At 34.5% G+C, this 20,171-nt stretch overlaps 1 protein-coding gene across 2 annotated transcripts; it reads left to right on the plus strand.

The window, feature by feature from the left end:
• Positions 1-1,372: 1,372 nt before the first annotated feature.
• On the plus strand, positions 1,373-19,372 carry LOC129253521 (uncharacterized). 2 transcript variants are annotated; one of them, XM_054891935.1, is made up of 5 exons: positions 1,373-1,675; positions 11,631-11,907; positions 15,885-15,975; positions 16,312-16,430; positions 18,471-19,372. In XM_054891935.1, exons 2-5 carry the CDS (start codon positions 11,754-11,756, stop codon positions 18,608-18,610), a joined length of 504 nt encoding a protein of 167 aa, XP_054747910.1. In that variant the 5' UTR covers positions 1,373-1,675; positions 11,631-11,753; the 3' UTR covers positions 18,611-19,372. The 2 variants fall into 2 exon arrangements, with proteins under 2 accessions (XP_054747910.1, XP_054747911.1); XM_054891936.1 differs by having other exon boundaries at positions 1,373-1,608.
• Positions 19,373-20,171: the final 799 nt, after the last annotated feature.

Genomic DNA, 20,171 nt, shown 5'->3' on the forward strand with positions numbered 1-20,171 from the left:
AGAAAAGAACGTCAATAGAGCCCATAGAAAACGAAATAGAGAGAACAAGTTGTTTGTAAATAAGTACATTCAAACAAAAACCTACAATTCAGCCATCTCAACAGCTAGTCCTGTCAAATTCATTGAGAGTACAGTATGAGTGCTGAGACATACGCTACTTTTGCATTTCGTGTCTTCCTCAGATATGTTAATATCTTCCCATCGACGTAATACCAACGCCAGTATCTAAAGAATCGTCAGAGTGGAAATAATTAGCAGCAATTATTTAGCATTGCAAAGCAAAGAAATGTACAGAATTGCCCTACCAAATATAATATTAATAAAGATCGGTCCCTCAAAAAGTTTTTAATAATAATATTCGCCTGCTGTGCAGACGTACAGCATGCATTGACGAAGTTTTTGGCAAAACCAAGGCGAATTCATTTAAGGGAGAAAACAAAACGTTGTAACGTCATTCTGAACGACAGTCAGGCTACATTTAAGGCTTTGCCATCCTTTGAGGTTAAGCCCTTACTAGTCCTTGAGTACATTGAGAAATTAAAAATGCCACGGGTGCACAATCACATCTGGCTCATATGGGTCCCAAAACACAGGAGTATACGCGAGAACGTAGTAGGCATACATTGGCTAGAGGAGCTGAGACTTCGTTACTAATGGGCCCCCCGAGTCCTTAATTGTCATGGGATAATATACCATTATAGATGCGGAAAGCTAAGGCTACGAGACGTAAGCTGGCAGTAAATTTTGGGGCAAGCCGGGCAAAATCATTATTGGGACGGTATAATCAAAAGAGATTTAAGCATCTTATAAGCTGCTCTGAAAACAAATTGATAATGCTCACTAGGAATGCTCATAAGAATTGTAGATTACGCAGGTTCGGAAAATGGTCCACTGACTCCTGTCGTTTGTGCGATTAATCTCCGGTAGCTCCAACACATCTTTTTCTCGAATGCGAGGCCATAGCAAAAAGAAGAAGTGGACATCTCGATCTGATACGGCTAGAATACAGCCATATACGCTTAGAACAACCCAGCTTCATCTTAGATTTATTGAGGCAAATGCGCTCGGATGAAATACTGTGATGAATAGAGGGCACAAAAGGTCTTAAAGTCGAAGTGCAAACTTCCCCCATTTCCATTTTCATATTCAAAGGTTATTTTTGTATACAAACGAAGCAAACAGATTTTCGGTTGCTACTGTACTTGTATAGACTCTCTGAGAGTATCTAATTTTTTGTAAACAAGTGCTACGGCGCAAGTCTGTCACATGTGCCGGCTGCTTCAGGACTACATACAAAATAAAAAAAAAGAAACAACAAAATTATGGTACATTGTCATCTGCAGAGAATGCAGCCAGACAGTCAAAGTTTTCTCTTCAACGTATATAAACAAATTCGGGAGCGTAGGAAGCCGGAAAAAAAGCTGGCCTACACACACGGGCACATCAATTAACCCAAAATACCAACAAACCGTTCAAACAGTTAGCCGGGGAAACAAAAATACCAACACCTCAGAAACATATCTAAAATTAACATAATAATTAAAACAAAAAATACATACATACAAATTCAGATGCACAAATAACAGCCTCAGTGCATTCATATACTCGGTAAATTGTTTAAAAATTTAATGTAGTGAAATAGTAATGTGCGCAAGTTGAGAAAAATATCTGAAAGGTAAAAAACGGTGCAACGTATTTATTGTTATGTACACATACATATGTATATATTTATTTATGTAATATATATATGTGTGTACATATGTGTCGGTAAATCCTTAATTAGCACAGCATAGAATATATGTATATATGTGCATATATTATTGTAAAAAAGGCTTAAACAATTGTGTTACAGTAGTACAACTGTACCTACAAATGTAAATGTACGAATGTAAATTTAAAAATTATTTGCTATGTTTGCAAATAACTTGCATTATCATTAGCACATATACCTGCACGTTTTTATTTGCCCAGTTAGTTTTATGAATTTTCCGTAGCATGTTGTGTGACAGAAAACGAAGGTGTCACGCGATTTGTCAAAGGATTTGTATGTACGAGTATGTACGTACATGATTGTAATAAATATCTTTTTAGCTGTGGAATATTAAAAGGTCCATATTATCGATTTTGTTTATCCGTTCATGACTAGCAAGCTACTTAATGTTTGAGTGTATGTGCGTGTATAGACCACCCTGTAGGGAAATCCGTTGATTCCAAATTGGTATTTTTTAGTGAATTTTGAGCCACAACTAGTTTTCGTAGCTTCTCTATTTTATAAAAGTAATTGATGGTTTTTACATATCGATTCTAAATTCATGGCCAAGAATACAATTTTTTTCACAATCTCATAAACTTACTAAATTTGCGGAGGCAAGCAGTTTTAGAAAACTGGGACCCTGCCAACACATGGAGAGCTACAATCAAATAAAATTACAAGTTCATACGATAGTCTGTTCTACATCACCAAAACAACACCGATTTTCGTACAGTGATGGACAAAAGTCTACACACCCCTATTTCCAAACCCCAACAATTTTACTGAGGAACCCTAATCTTTGCTTGGGGTTCACCAAAGCATATAAAGAAAAGGGGATGGAGTTTTAGCCAAAAATTTTGTTTAAAGATAAGTCAAAGTTTAATATATTTGCAGCGATGGACGGGTAAAAGTTTGGGGGAAAATATTGCACTCATTGTTAAGGATGAGATTTAAGTATTATTGAATATGTAGGGGAAAATTTGGCGGCCGACGTAGCCGAATGGGTTGGTGCGTGACTTCCATTCGGAATTCACCGAGAGAACGTAGGTTCGAATCTCGGTGAAACACCAAAATTAAGAAAAATATTTTTCTAATAGCGGTTGCCCCTCGGCAGGCAATGGCAAACCTCCGAGTGTATTTCTGCCATGAAAAAGCTCCTCATAAAAAATGGCTCCCGTTCGGAGTCGGCTTAAAACTGTAGCCCCCTCCATTAATGGAACAACATCAAGACGCACACCACAAATAGGAGGAGGAGCTCGGCCAAACACGCGCCAAAAATGGGAAAATTTGGAACGCAAAATTAGGTTTCTTGCGCAGTTATACTCAATTAGCGCATAATAGAATTCTGGAACTGTATAACATCTGCACGTCGAAAACGTCGCCGCGATTATTGATGCTACCGGTGGACCAACTAGATACTAAAAAGCAACAAAATCTAGGATTAAATTAAGATATTAAAATTTTGCAAGGCTGTTTTTGCGTCTTTCCACCTCACTTTGTTATTTTGTGTTAAAGAATGGATTTTTTTTAGTTTATTCCGGTTGGAAAAAGTTTTCAAACAAAAGTCTGTCAACACATTTTTCAATATACTTTTTGGACTTTCAAACCAACGAAAATGAGGGGTATATGTAGGCTTTTGTTCTTCATTTGGATTTAAAAATACAGGGTGGCTGATGAATTTTGCTACATTAAGAAACTCAAATAACTTTTTTTTTTAGTGTATGGAATTCATTTATTTTTTTTTCAAGTTGAAGGTCATTAAATTTTATTAAATGTAGCTTAACTAGTTTTAAAAATAATTGAATTTAAGTGCGGCATCTTAGTAAAAAGTTGTTCATTGCTGCTTTGAGAGTTGCGACAGGAATAGCCGCAATTGTTGCCCGAATGGATTGTTTTAGTTCATCCAAATTTCTTGGCTTTGTTTTATAAACTTCTTGTTTACATAAACCCCACAAGAAAAAGTCAGGTGCAGTAAGGTCAGGCGACCTGGCGGGCCAACGAAATTCGGAGTTTCTTGAAATCAGTTTATTGGGAAATTTTCGTCGCAACTCTGTCATAACAGTCTGGGCTATGTGAGACGTTGCCCCATCTTGTTGAAACCACACAGAGTTGAAAGGAATTCTCTTTCGGCGTAGTTCTGGATAGAAAAATTCTTTCAGCATTTTCAAATAACGGTCTCCAGTAACCGTAACGGTGTGACCATTTTCTTCAAAAAAATAAGGCCCGACAATACAGCGTGAAGAAACCGCACACCACACTGTCACGCGAAGAGGATGCAATTCCGTCTCGTGGAGTATCTGTGGGTTAGAAGTACTCTATATTCGACAATTTTGTTTGTTCACATTGCCGTTTAAATCGAAATGGGCCTCATCAGACACGAAAAGGCAGTTTAACATGTTTTGGTCTTCTTCCACCATTTGCAGGATCTTCTGGCAAAATTCCAAGCGAATCGGCAAGTCTGCTGCATTCAGTTTGTTAACCATTTGAATTTTGTAGGGAAATAAGTCTAAATCTTTGTGCATTATTGTTTGCAAAGACTGTCGGCTGACACCAAGTTGAGCAGATAAGCTTCTTGTTGAAACCCTTGGATTGCTTTGTATAGCTGCAGCTACAGCAGCTCCTCCGTCCGAACTGGTGGGTTTCGATGATAAGGCCTTCTTGCGACTGTTCCTTGCTCAGCAAAATTATTCACCAGTCTCATTATGGTCCATCTGCTCGGGGGATCGCCGCCAAACATCCGCCTGTACTCTCTCTGTACCAAAACTACGGACTCCAGTGCGTGATAGCGGCGGACTATCCAAATTCTTGTTTGCGTGTCCCAGTTATCCATTTTAATAAATTTTAAAGATAAATCTGCAAATTAAAACAAAAATGGAACAGATAACTTAAAAAGAAAAAAAGTTATTCAATTTTTTTTTGGTAGCGGCTTTCATCAGCCACCCTATATGTATAGATTTTTTTAGGAAAATTAATGCGAACTTTCCTCAGAGGGAACAAAATGAATGAGATAGATTTCTTCGAGGCTTGCATTTCAACCTCAAGGTCTTTTGCGCTCTCTGCTCATCACAGACCCAGTTCTCTTATTAAACTCAGGATAGAGTTGAGTTGGATTGAGCGCGTGTGTTTTTCTTTTGGCTGGAGTTGGCCGATATGTCTCAATCTTCTCTGCGCTATAGCGCTACATTCAAGCAGAAGGTGCATTGGAGTCTCCTGGGATTGATCGCAGAAGCAAATGACTACACAGTCTGTAGTGGCCTGTGAGAATGCCCGTGAATATTATCAGAGTAATATCAGTTTAACTTTGGGGAAGGGCCGCAGCCTCTATTGCTAATGCGTCCGCTACGATTGTACGTTCCTAGCAGATTCAGTTTCTCAATACACTTAAGAGAGAGGCTGACTATCGCTCACAATGACAATTCGCTCAATCCGGTTATTTCTGTCTAAGATTATCTCTGCACACAGATAGTTGGCATACATCTCCGCATGGATGATGCTAGGAAAATTACCCATCGGCGCAGAACGCTTGGTTCTGCGGCCATATATTTCAGCTCTTATGTCTTCACTGTATAATTTGAGTTTAAATACGTATAGATTTTTCTGGAAAAAAATTAATGAAGATTTCCGTCAGAGGGACTAAAATCAAACGTTGGTAAATCTCACATATCTTTTTGCACTTGAATAGTCGAGAATGTTTAATCAATGTACTCTTACAAAATGTATTGTACTTTTGGTGTATTATCCCGATCGACATTTTTCTTTAAAAATCGCACTGTTTCGACAACGCATCATCTACTTTGGAAAAAAGTGTACAATGTTTCTCAATGTTGTTCAAGCGTAAAGCGATGTAATCGTACTACTTAGATATGATATTGAATTTTTTCACTCAGTTTTTTTATTTTCCGCAATAACAGCAGCAATGAAACAGAAAAGGTTTTCAACTAGCTAAGGTTGTCCTGCAGGGTCAGTGACGAGTTCATAACTTGATGTGTGCATGTATGTATATGCGTGTACATAAAATTCAGTTCTCACAGGCGCTTGTGCGCCCATCTTGTGACAAGCAGGCAAAAGGTAACTACTTGAAAACAGAAGTATCATAACTTCACAATTTCTAAAATACACTTACAGGTATGGGTTTCCACAAGTTAATTGATTTTTGCGTTCATTGACACTATTATTGGGAAAAGGTCTGCATGCTAAAGCATCTTTATTCGAAATGTGAGCTTATTTGTATTCATAAAAAATTGGCAAATCAATTGGTAACTTCGTTCTATAGTTCATCTTACTTAATTAGGGTCTTACCATAATTAGGGTCTTCAATAGTGTCCCCAGTTTTCGATATAATGATTTTCGAAAATTTCCCTTTAGCCCATTTAGAGCTCATCTATAAATAATCTTACATCATAAATCTTGAAATAGAAACTCATTTTAGTTTTAAATAATATACTTAAAATATACGTTGTACAAAAAACATTTGTAATTAATTTTGATGTGTTTATTATTATTATTCTCTTATTTTTTTGGCGAATTTGCTTAAAGTTTTACTTTTTTGTTAATAGCTTTACCAATTTTAAAATTATTTTCCTAAAATTTACCAGTTAACTGTTTTTGATAAACCAAAGTAATTTCTAAAAATCAAGATTGGATCGCTATTTACACTATGCGACACTAAAAATTATCTAGGGAAAAGATCATATGCACTGGTGCAGTCAGTTTTTCATTTTCTCATTAATTTAATTTTCAAGTGACTAAATTTTCGATAAATAGATAGTCACTTTATGAAATTAATATGGATGTAAAAAAAAATGTTGTTTTTACTTTTCGACTGAATAAATATATGTATAATTTGATTGTTTATTATTATTATATTATTTTTGATGCTGATTCTTAATGGATTTGATTATTTTTGATGCTGATTCTTAAATAAACGAAGTCTCTTACACGTTCAAAATCATAACTGCCAACAGTGACGTAACTGCTAAGACCCGAAAGTACTGGCTTTTTTGTATATATATACATACATATATACTAATACATACGCAGCACAATTTTACTTTTCTTCTTGCTGTATTATAAAAACATAAAAAAAAATGTGAGCTTTGCTCCTACAATATAAAGTATACGCAACGGATACCTTTGTTTATGTTTCCCCGCTGAAACTTCAAAAGTTCAAAAATAAAATTTATAAGAAAATGAGAAATTAAATGTAAAGGCTGCTTTTATGTTATATTTTTTGCTTTCGCAGCATTACTTTTAATGAGGCAATCTTCGGCATTAGTGGGACCGGCATACTTTACATTAAATATTGCATGAAGATTTGGTCCCGTTGGATGTTGTATAATTTGACAATTGCCCAAAAAAGGGCTGGAGTCGATTGGTGTAAAGAAATGTTAAGGGGTTTGTGTTAGTTAGAATTTTCCAAGAATTGTTTTTTTTTGCATTTTCTTAAAGTATAATATCTTAAAAATATTGTGTGGAAATTTGAAGTGAAACCGACAAACACGTTTAGAGTTATTCAACAATTAACAAAGAACGCTCGGGCGCTCCGGAGCGTTCGAGAGCAAGTAGCAAAACTTTAAATGCGTTTTTCTCAAAACTATTATATTTTTTTTGAACTGGTGATCACTGTAACTTAAAAACCGCTTGGTTGGATTTCAATAAAATGTATACCGCTTTTGAAAAACATAAAAAACTCGTGCCTGATAGAAGGATTTTTGTTTAGCAATTAATTGTCGGTTTTTTTTCTCGAAAATCTGAAAAATATTTCCTGAGGCCACCGTATTGTTAATTTTGAAAAAAAAGCTTCGATCAGGTACAAGGTTATCTATTAAAAAAGCTAATTTCTCTTGTCCGATTGATTTTAGATGAATCTCCAAGGATTTGTTTTGATCACCGCAAAGGACTTCTGGAGAAACGGGCTCCACACAAACAGCGATAACTTTAACAATTATTATTTTTTTTTTTTGAAATTTTGCTTAAGTCAAGTCGAAATATGATGTATTAACGCTATGTTTTTATTTTTGTAAAGTAAAGAAATTGACTAGCAAAACAAAAATTATTGAAAATCATCATTTATTCCGGCCTCTGACTACCCCTAATCCCTTAAAAAAATTCAGCCGCGGTCTATGACATCGTAACAGGTGAGGAATCTTGGATTTATGAATATGAGTTGGAAACAAAACAGTAACCAAAAGTATGGATTAAGGGGGTCTTCTGGTCTCCAGCGAAAAAAAAATCGATTTTTTTTTTTTTGCATAATTTTGTTGTATGTGTATGCGAGAATACGCCACAGAAAGGATGTTTTGAAAATCGCATTTTTTCACATTTTTCTGGGCACCGAAGTGTACCCTCCTCCGGCCGTTTTATCATAAACTTTATCTTTAAACGCGTTTCCCCGAAAATCGTGTTTTTTAAGCATTTTGGTCACACTTTTCATAGTAGTTATACTCCGATTTCAATGGTTTTGGTCTTAAAAGGTTCGGAAAACTTACCGCTAAGTTTCCCCGTGTACGATTTTTGAATTTTTTTTTCATTCCATTTTTATAACCTTTTAAAGTTCAAAAAATGAGCAAAAAAAATTTTTTTTGCAAATTGTTGCATAACTTTTGAAAAAAATTTAAAAAAAAAAATCTGTCACGGGAAAACTTAACCAGGGCAACTCTGAAGACAACGCATATCTAATTTTTGCTTTCTGATTACCCAGGTGGAAAAACCGTGACCAAAATGGAGACCTGTTTCGTTTGGAGGTGGACGTCTTCAGCGCCATTTCAAGGTCGCGGGTGTTAATTTTTTTCAAAGTCAAAACCATTTTTTAAAAGCCAAGACATGTACCTTTAAAATAAAAAAAATTTTTTTAAAAATATTCACAGGATTTGTCACAATCAATCCCCAAAAAAACCCTTCATTTCAGGGCCTCGAGACCAGAAGACCCCCTTAAGACGAACTTAATCCAACAAAAGTTGTTCGCAGAAGAAGCACTTCAGGCAAATGCTTGTTTGGTTTTTTTCGAAAATCTGGTCATGTCGCAACTGTACCACTAAAGAAACTGGAAACAGTCAAACCATTTGTTTGCCAAAAGTTTTCGAAGAGTTAAGAAAATCGAGCCGCCGAGGACGAATCATCGAGACAATGTGTATTGGTTCATACAAGAGAGTTTATGAGTATCTAAACGATCGAATTAATGGGTCATCCGTCTTATAGCTCTGATTTGGCAACTAATGATTTCTTCTTGTACCCGAACATCAAAAATAAAATGTCCGGTCAATATTTTCCAATGCCCGACAAAGCTGTTGAAAGCTTAAAATGGTTCGTTTTGGAGGTATCACTTCTGAGTGGCAAAAGTGCTTTGAAAATTGATTCAAGCGAATGCAGAAGTGTATTGACTTCCGAGGAGAATATTTTGAAAAACAATAAAGCTCTTTTCATAATTATTTTATTGTTTTTATTATTGGGCGCAAAATATAATAAGCAACCTTTGTATGCAGAGTTACTAAAGAAATTATATATTGTCATGTACATATTAAATTATTCCTAGGTAACAAAAACCAAGTTTTGGTTGCATTGCAGCGGTGTTCCTTGGCGCCTGTACAAATTTTATGAGATTGATGTTTGTGCTTGATGCTCATGTTTGAGAGATTCGAGTAGGTTGCGCATATCTCAGTACCCCTACAAGGTTTTCAGTGAATTTTATAGAATCAGCTGTTTCGCTGAGCTTCCCCATATTTGGTTGTTTTTCTACTACTCAGTTTGTAGAATGTACTGATCTGCCATATAGTGCCATAGGCAAAAATCAGTTTTCTCGTCAGGATTGAGGGCACATAAGATAAGAGCGTGCCTGAAGCGCACGAGTTCGTGGCCATTCAAATGGAAATGTTACCAAACATTTGATTTGATTTCAAGAATGTGTCAGAGAGTAAACTTTTACTCTCATAAAACCCAACCATGTTTATATTGTTAGAAAAGGGTAATTACCAAAACTCCAAGGCTGAATATCCATGGCAAACAGCAATCCCTACCTAAGCAAAAACAAATAATTTGAATTGTAGCAATGCTCACCAGTTGCAATGTTGACTAGCAGCAAACAAAGTGTATTAATAAAGCACAGCCCAGATACTGGCACGTAACTTTAACATAAGTAACCTTTTTTTTTTAATAAAAAAAAAATTTGCTTAAGTTTCTTTTTGAAATAAACCCATTCGTTTCTTAAACTCAAAAATAAAACTCATTTATACAGTCTATCTAATGAAAGCGTGACCGCCACACCTTTTATTTATTTGATTTTAAATTATTTTTATTTAATTATTTAATTTATAATTTAGATTATTTGACCAATTCGATTCTAAAAAACTGCATTGTATGGTCTTATATTGTAATATTTACTATTCGCAATATATTCAATAAAAGTTACAGCCACCATCATTAGCTGTACTGACTTCACGTCTTAGAGTAATACTTTGTGTTAATTTCTGCGTAAGTTGTGAACGTAATCGGCTCCAAAACAGGCGAATCTTCCATATTTGTTTTCTTTTGAGTTTTTGCTTAACTATTGCTTAAAAATTTCCAATGGGTTTGGTATCAGTGAAGGCCAATCCAAAATTTCAATCCCAGTTTGCTGTTTCTTCTCTACACACCTTTGTTTTTAATGCTTGGGATCGCTGTCTTCTTGTAAAATCCAGGATTAGCTAGTTCTTCCAAACATCTTCGCAACTAACGGTAATAATGCTTTTTGGCAAATTTTATTCATCAAAACTTCACTCAAATCAGCAGTAAACGTAAATAAACTGCCAAATCCTATTTCGGAGAATCAGCCCCAAACAGGAATCGTAACTGGAGGCTTATCAGCAGTACACCAGGACCGACGTATTCGCTCAACTACGTGCCTTACCCCATGCAATTAATTTTTCAATGTGTGATAATGAGAGCAGCGCTCCGGTCTTCACGTAAACGTCCTCGATTCGTATCTTTAGATGCATAACACCACTTTCTCTTAAAATTGCTTCAGCTTTGCGCTATGATAAGATTGGCTTTGTCACAAACAAATCAATTATCTTCAGATCTTGCTTTGGAGAGGTGTATTTTTTGGACCTCGTCCGGGGAAGTCGTTTTTAACTTCGATATACCGTTGCTCCCATTTATTTACCACGTCTTCGGCTTCTTCACATATTTTGCTGTATATGACCTTGACATTTTCTGAACTCATTTTGTAAAAACAACGTACGCTTTCTAAATTTCTCACAAAACTAACGAACTGCACAACGCGTATTGCGAAAAGTATACCGCTTTTTAGCAGCATTTACATTTTTTTATAACAGAACTCCAAGCTTGAATTTTGCCAATCACGCTTCCATTAAATAGACTGAACGTTGAAAAAACAACTGTATATTTTGCTAAATATTTGTAAAGGAACATTTTGATTTCTTTTAATTATTTCAAATAGCAAAATGAAGGGAAAGACTTTTTTATTGATATATTTTTTTTAGAGTTCTTTTCGTGTGAATTTAGCAACTTTTCTTTCACTCCTTCATCTTTTGGAATAGAGAACATTGGTATCTGATACAGCCACGTTTTTCGCAAATGCAATGATTTTTAAATTTGTGAGTGGCTTAAATTTCAGAGAGCTTTGTCAGAAAATTTTTAATGGCAATCTGTTCGCAGCGAGATGTTTCAAAACTCTTTTCTTTGTCAACTAACAACTAAATAGATCAGTGCTAAGAAATCATATGCCACAAGCAACTTGTTATTTCATTCTCAAGTTAGTAAGTGGTTGACAGACGGACGGTAGCAATTTTTTCATCAACTATTTTGAGACAAATGAAATGCATAAAAAACGTATTTTCTTTATAGATTTCTGCTAACTTCAGTTCATTTATTTATATTCCAGCGCATTTGGGTCTTCGAAATATACGAATATACTAAGGCATAAGCGGGCATACTGATTACCGCATTTATCGATTGTAATTAAAACCTTAATTTTCGTAGCGAATTTAAAACAAAAGCCGCCAAAATGCCGTACCAAACGAAAATGGAGCGCAAACTGCTATACGCCTTTCGGGGCTGGATAGCGTTTGTTGCTTTCATGGATTTAGGAACAGCGTTTCGTAGCTATATAGAGCGAAGGAGCTTCCTTGGGGATCACACAGAGACTCAATTTATTGAAGGTAAGTTTCCCACTTGGTGCAAAATATATGTACGAGTATAAACTCATACTATGTACAAAGTGCACATAGTTAATCACCCTTTCGGAAGATTTATAATTTTTGTAAAAGGCGTTGTACGTCCATCATTTTTAACACTTGTGAACCAGAGAGCTTAAAATTATAATTACTAGTATGTAACCCCCGAAAATCGGGTGGGCTTTTTTCCCACGGAAAGTAAACAGCATATGTGACACTTTTATATATTAAAAGTTATGATGATTAGAAAAGTGTATATTTTTATTCATATGTAATATGTAAGAACTTATGCATATAACATTTTTAAAATTTTTTTCAGTTAAATCAGTAATTTTTTTTTTAAATTACTTCATTATAAACTACATTCAACGTCAAGTTTTCGTTATTGCCCATTTGAAACCGTATATTTTCCCAGGATCTAACCCGGCTTAACGCAACATAAAGTTGGCCGTGAGCAAAGCAATCCTCCTTTAAATGAAGCCCCACCCTTGATAATGTTTGCCCCTGGGCCTTATTTACTGTTATGGCGAAGGCTATTATAATGGGAAATTGGCGGCGCTTCAACGTAAAAGGAAGTGTGGTTTCGCTCGGCTGCAAATTTATACGAGGCAATAGAAATCGCCTTCCCTGAGCCTTTCCGCATAATACTTCCGCGTGCAAACAATTCGGATGCATTTGTTTCATGATAAGTCGTGTGCCATTCACCAACACAATTATACATTTCTTTTTTTTTGCCATTCGTAAAATTTCTTGGATTTGCAAAAGTAAAAATTTTGTTTTCACAGATCTTTACGTTTTAAAAAATTTAAAGAAGAATGGCAAAAAAAATGTTCAAACTTCATATTCATATATGATTTGATAATGGCTGCATACATAAAACTATACATGTACACACATAGAATACAATACAAAGAAAAAAAAAAACACTTAAAACTGTATATCTGTGTCAAAAAGTTCGTTGATTTGATGGGTAATAGTGTTCTTTTAAATGGCGTTGGGCATCGTCTATTACTATAAAATTTATCTGAGAATAGCCCAAATACAGTTTACCTTTGAAGTAGTATCAAATATATAACTAATTTGTCTCTCTCTCCTCATTTTTTAAAACTATTTAAAATTTTGAGTTTTGCAAAAAGGATTAAACGCACACAAAATTTTTAAGTACATACATACGTTTATATATTTTAGTTCAATTGTACCATATATGAACGAAAACAAAAGAGGATGCTTCTACCAATCATATCCAATACGTGACGTTTCAAACATTTATCACTTACTTACCTGTTCTATTCCTCCACTTAAGGCAGTAGTCTGCTTTAGAAGCCGAAAAAAAGCGTTTTTTTAGCAATTTTTTTTGAAAGGGAAGGAAATGATTGCGGTAAACGGAATTTTAAGACGATAGTGTACTATATTTAAGGTTTAAAAAACAATATTTATTTTTAAAAAATATTGAAATTTTTTAAAGTTGTAAGTATTTTTCTGGAGCGCCTGGAGTCTGCACTTGTAAATCGGTGCCGGTGATGGAGGTCGTGCGATGCATCTGAAACAGTCGAACCAAATTTTTTTTTAATTTTTATAAGTTTCTTTTCTTTATGAACTAAAAAAATACCGAAGAAGTTATAAAATTCCAAATTTTTTCGAAGTTTGAAAAAAAAATTCACTTTTTTAAGAAAAAAAATTGACTTTAAGTTGCAAAACAAGTAGTTTAAATAATACTTTTGTCCAACTTTTTTAGTTCAAATAGAAGATAATTTAATACTGAAGCTAGATCACTTTGGTTTTTTTCGATCGGACATATATTCTTTTTGCTATCGCCGGCACCGTTTTCTAACACTTGTGAAAATGAAAACTCGAGAAAACGCGCTTTAAAGTTCTGCCTGAGCATTCGCACCTGCTCGACGCTCGGCCACCAAAACTGCTCTAGCTTCGAAAATATGTCGAATTGGCCTCTGGAATTTTAAAGACATATTCTTGGATAGTTTTGGAAGAGATTTAAAACAAAACAAAAAAATCGTATTTTTGAAGCCTATAAAGCAGACTACTGCCTTAAAGTAGGAACTCTTCTACGAACTCTTCTTGGTCGTCCTCTAGGCATATTTTAAAATTAAATACGGATGTACTTTTTTCTTAAAATAAATTCTATTTTGCGTCTGTCCAAAACTCTTTCTAATTTGCACTGTTACCGTTGTTTTAAGTGAATTGACAAATTTCAAGTCAATTATCAATTCATACCAATTATTGCCATCACAACAAAATTTTGAAAAAAATTCACAGCACCCGTTGGGACTATGTTCATGAATACATATTTATTAGTAAAGAGAACAAAACAAAACAATTATTGAGAATCCAAATGTATACAATGCTGTGCTCATTAGAAAGAGAGCTAAACAAAGCAAACGTACTCATATATGTATATGCGTATATTTGTGTGTCATCCCGCTTTGCATAGACATCGCTGTTATCAATATGAAAATTTTGATAACTTTACACGCAAATATTTCATGAACAAATTAACCAATTTTAATTTTATAATTTTCTGGAAATATGCTCATCAAAACCTTTCTTTTGATATATATTTCATATCTGTACATATTGTAGTTTAGTCAGAATAAGCGCCATGTTTTAAAATAATACTATAGATTATTTAGTAAAAAGTTATCCAAAAACATACAGAATTAGATGATTAATTTTGCAACGCCTTGTAGAAATCCAGAGTGATTCACAATTAAATACTACATACATACATCAACTTTGTAAGCGGGCCGAGAAAATAATCAACTGTATATTAACTCGAGATATAAATGTGCAAAACGCAATTTTTTGTTTATTATTTCACTTGCCGAGTTCAGGCAACAATCCGGCTATCCTCGGTAACCCCACTCTGCCTAACGTAATCAGAATTAAAATTTGCTATCAGAATATGCAAACGCACATACGTGCGCGTAACCAAGGGGGTGGGATTTTGGGTTCAAATAAATAATAAAATAATTTGCAATATGAAGTCCGAGGAAAGTAATTGATCTGAGCTGAAAAGATGCATTGCCGAATATGCACTTATTTACATATATAATTTATTAACTATTTTAACAGCTCTTCCCAAAGCAACTTGCAGAATGAAACATCATTTTCATTACTTCGCTAACTCAAAACATTTTTAAGAAGTTCGATGTCACAAGAGCGGTTGAATGGGTTATCTATAGAGACCTAACTCCCACGATGGAAAGATGTTGAGAAAATTACACACAAAACAAGCGACGACAATAATAGTTTGTTTTAGCGACTAAAAGTCTTCATTTATCCCATTTTGCTTTGTATTTAATTTGTTTTCATTGAAACATGTTTCCTGGTTGCGTACCTGAACATATTATTATTATGAGGGGGCTTAGCACTGCGACCTGAAGGATCTAAAGATCTATTGCGCCTTCTTCATGGGCTTACAGTATTTCTCTGAGTTCAACATTTTCCATAAATTTTAGTAATTTTCCTATTTTAGTGAGTTTTATTTCCACTTCGTCTTTCAAAAGTGACGCCTAGATGTCCGTAGTGAATAATTCCTTATTTATGCCATCTTTGATATTTGTCAAGTAAACAGATGTACAATTTTACAGGATAAAGCAACGCGATAAATTATTCAAACTTATTATGAAAATGGTAGATCTGTAAGAACAACATATCGCATAATTCGTGATTTTTTATTTTTTTTTTTAGTAAAAATATTCGAATTCAATAATTCAAAAATTGGTGAACAAATTTCAATCAACTGGTTCTGAAAGGTTCTGGAACCTGAAAGCATCTAAATTTTTACATATTTTATATTAAAACAGCATCTAGGCCCGTCTGTTCAAATACTCTTTATCATAATCACAATGCTTTTTTGTGTTTTATTTGTCAAAAATTCGCCTCTACTATTCTATCGACCCTCCCATGGTTAATAAACTTTGTAATTTGTTGCATTTTTTCAGGCGATTATACCATTTCTCGTATAATTGGCATGTATTGTTTACTTAAAGCGATTGCATTAGTCCATTGCACGCTCTACATTCACTACAGACCGTAAGTAATTATTTTTAACATATGTACACATACATAAATTTTACTAGTACTTATATCCCTGCAGTAAAAATTGAAGTAGCCTCAGGTAAATATGTAGTTCTGTGCTAACTATCTATGGTTGAATAAATGCTTTTATTGGTTGACACTAGCGCAAATCAATTGCACTTAAATGAAATAGTTAAAAAAAATAATTTTCTCAACACACTACTCATATTTTATACTTGAGACAGTTCAATTTTCTGCAGCCCTGATTATTACGGTAATAGTTAAGAATAATAATGGTATATGATTATATGGCTTCTGCTTATTTGTATTTACATGTGTTTTTTCTTACAGAGTTGTTAGCATGGGTGGCTGTTCGTTGGCTTTAACCATGGTTCTTTACGCTTCCGAGGCTTTGTATTTTCGTTCGAGTACACTGAACTTTTATGTGATCTTTCCCTGCGTTCTAAATTGTAAGTTTGAACTACTCAAATGGAATATTGATTATATGCATGTGCATATTGCAGACGCTTGAGATAATTATTTTGTAAGTTTCTTAAGTGTATTTGTTAGAAGTAATCATAAAATAATTGTGATTATTTATCATAAAAAAAATTAGAATCAATTAAAGAAACCGGAAATCGGCACGAAATACCAAATGATAGAGACATTTTTTTCAATAGCAGTTTTTCCTCGGCAGATGTTGGCAAATCTCCGAATATATTTCTGCCATGAAAAAAGCTCCTCATGAAAAACCATCTGCTTTTCGGAGGAGTCATACAACTCCAGGTCGCTCCATTTGTGGAAAAATAGCTAGATCCATACAACAAGATAAAATGTATGTCGTGTTATAATTTTAATTAAGTAAACATTTTCTTGTAACGGCCGTGCAGTGTTGATATCTGACATACTTAGCTGTCACGTTTGAGTATTGACGCTTGGTCCCGGAAAATTACGCCGACGTACAACACATAGAAATTATGAAAATCGTACACTATTTCGAAAATGGCGCTATTTGAAGAAAGGTGTATGCCAATAACACAAGATTACTGAATTAAAATTAGATATTCCAAGCGCCATTTATGAGGTTGAGATACCATTACACCGAAATGTCAATGAAACTTGTACGAAACGAATCAACGTCTTTATTATTTATTTATTAATTTTTTTAATTATTTACTTTATTTATTTATTGAAGTAGAAATTAGTCAACAAAAACAAATTGTCATAATAACACAAAATATTGTCATAATAATAACAAAATATATATAACGAATTATACAAACATACTAAATCAAATTAATGAGAGTGTTTAGAATCAGCAAAGTCAATCCCAAAAGATCCCAATCCCAATAGTATTGAATTCGATCACAGCTCTCTTGACGGGCGCATTCCTTGCACACAGAGCTCTTAAAAAGGCAATATGGAAAAAATTTATAACAATAAAAACATTAGGACTTTTCAAATAAACACCCCAGTTTTTCTAATGTAAAAATCGGTGCTCTTAATGGGATATCCCATATAAGGGGTTTTCCAATAAGCGGTGCTATTGGAAATCTTTTTCCGTAAAAGATCAATGATTTCGTTGCTCGTGTGGCGCGTAGCGCCGTCTTGTTCAAAATAAACGTTGTCCAGATCAATACCATCACATTCCGGCCATAAATAATCGTTAATCATCTCTTGATAGCGCAATCCATTTACCGTAACTGTTGCTCCAGCTTCATTTTCGAAAAAGTAAGGTCCAATGACTCCGCCGGACCATAAACCGCACCAAACAGTCACACGTTGAGGATAGAGAGGCTTTTCAACCATAACTTTTGGATTTTCTGAGCCCCATATCCGACAATTTTGCTTGTTGATGAAGCCACCGAGGTGGAAATGGGCCTCATCACTCAAGATGATTTTTCGATGGAATTCCGCATCGTTTTCATGCACTTCAACGACCCAATCAGCAAAGACACGACGTTGTTGATGACCGGCCGGCTTGAGTTCTTGTGTTAACTGGACTTTATAAGCCTTAAGACTCAAATCTTTATGCAAAATACGGTGTAATGACGTTTGTGGAATGCCTAATTCCAAAGAACGACGAGGAATGGCCAAATCTGGGGTTTCTTCAGCACTTTCGGTTACACCAGCAATATTTTCGGCTGTTCTTGAGCGACGTGCACGGGTTTATTCTTCACAATTTCTGTATTGCGGTCCGACAAGGTGCTTCACGATCACCCAAAAATGTTCGAGTTTTACGAACCGTCTCTGCCAAATGTTCACCATTTTTATAGTGAATTTTAATAGTTTCAATGCATTGCTTAAGCGTGCATCGTTCCATTTTTATTAATGGCGTAGTTTCTACATATCAAATATCAAAAAATGACAGCTTCAAAAGTGAAATCTACCGAAATAGTGGGCTATTCAAAATAGCACCTATTATTGGAAACCCTTTATATAAGAAACTGCAACATTTTTACAAAATTTATTTTCAATTTATATATAATTGATTTTTTTCTCCTTTTTAGCGATAACTTTAATTGGCCTAATTTACATACCGAGACGTCTGCGCTTGTGGGAGCCCAGCATGGATATGGATGATGAAAATTCCCAATTACTAAAGCAAATGACTGGTTTCAAACGTAGGCGCACGAAAAAACAAATCTAAAATTATGAGAAAATCTAAATTATTTCAGATATTAAAACTACATAGCAGTAGTAGTATAATGCCTGGTTTTCATTGTATGTTTTTTATGAAATAACTTTGTACAGAATGCTGTAGCATCAAAACATATTAACGCAAAATTACGGACGATTCCATAGCAGTGGCACATTGCATAACAAAAAGGGCTTAGTGAAAATCAGGCATTAGTATGCATGGATGTAGTAGCTTTTATCCGAAAATATCTCGTCAACACTAACAAAACGTTAAATAATCAAGCAATAAAACAGCACATATATATCTGCAAGAATTATAGCTCAGCACCATAATTTTGCATACACTGAAGAATATGAGTAAATAATGCCAATATAACTAATAAAATATAAATAAAAAGTACCACTTATTTTTACTCAGCGTTCAATGATAAATTCTCTCTTTAATCTGTAATGAGCACATCGTCAATTTACATTTGTACATATTCGTATAAGCACATTTTTACATAGCTTAACATTAAAACGATATACATACATGCATATATGAAAAAAAAAATTCAATCTCAAATTTGATATTCAAATGCTCTGCACTTTTGTAACTGGTATTAGTATTCAATTGAAAAAATTATCACTTGTTTAAGCCACAAAATACATACATATACCTACGTACAATTGTACATTTTTATCACTGTATAAGCTATGTATTAATTTCATACATCTTTAAGATGATAAAGCAATAATAGTTTAAGATTATAGTTGTAGTTACATATATAATACAAAAAAAAAATTATTGAATTAAAAACGAAACGTATCTAAATTTGCTGAGAAATCTGTTTTTTCTTTCACGGTAAACTATCAACAATTATCTTGCATCTTCATCTTAAACCGCATTTGCAAATTAGCAGCTTGAATTATTTTCCCCAAAGTGTTCAAAGAAAGAAGGATGGCATCCTTCCCAATTCAGATGAATCTAGTAGTTTCGCTTAACTCCCTTTTGCACACCCATATATACTTTCAATTTCATATAAAGCTGTATTTAAGCGACTTATTTTTGTGATGTTGCCACGGAGAAATTGTGGGCTGGACTTCTTTTCAAGGGTCTTTCCAGAGTTTTTCGTATTATGAATATTGGTAAATGGTAAAAAGCAGGCAGCAGGTACATTTTACTCCAAACATAAGCATGGTTGCAGGCTCTGTTTTTGAAAAACTCACCTGATAATACATCTGTACCCACGGCTTTCTTATTCTCCAAGCTGGGATAGCGTATACATATAGTAGTTCGCGTTGCATCCGATTGTACAATTGGCAGAGTTGTCCTTTAACCAGTATTTTCACTCTCTGGAACATCGAGGCCTTCTTCGTACTAAGTTAATTGAGTAACACAAAATACTTAAGCAACTTTAATCAAAAATTCAATTATGGAGTGCTCGCTGCAGTCAATAATTATAACGATATTTCGACCCAGTTACTTGTTTTATACCCTGTTGCTCATACTCAGCTGACGCAATTTGCAGAAGTTATTTCGCGCCAAACGTGTTGTTTGAAAATATGGAAGTTTGTACCAATAACTTACT

The sequence above is a fragment of the Anastrepha obliqua genome, chromosome 1 (assembly GCF_027943255.1).
Source record: "Anastrepha obliqua isolate idAnaObli1 chromosome 1, idAnaObli1_1.0, whole genome shotgun sequence".
Lineage (NCBI taxonomy): Eukaryota > Metazoa > Arthropoda > Insecta > Diptera > Tephritidae > Anastrepha > Anastrepha obliqua.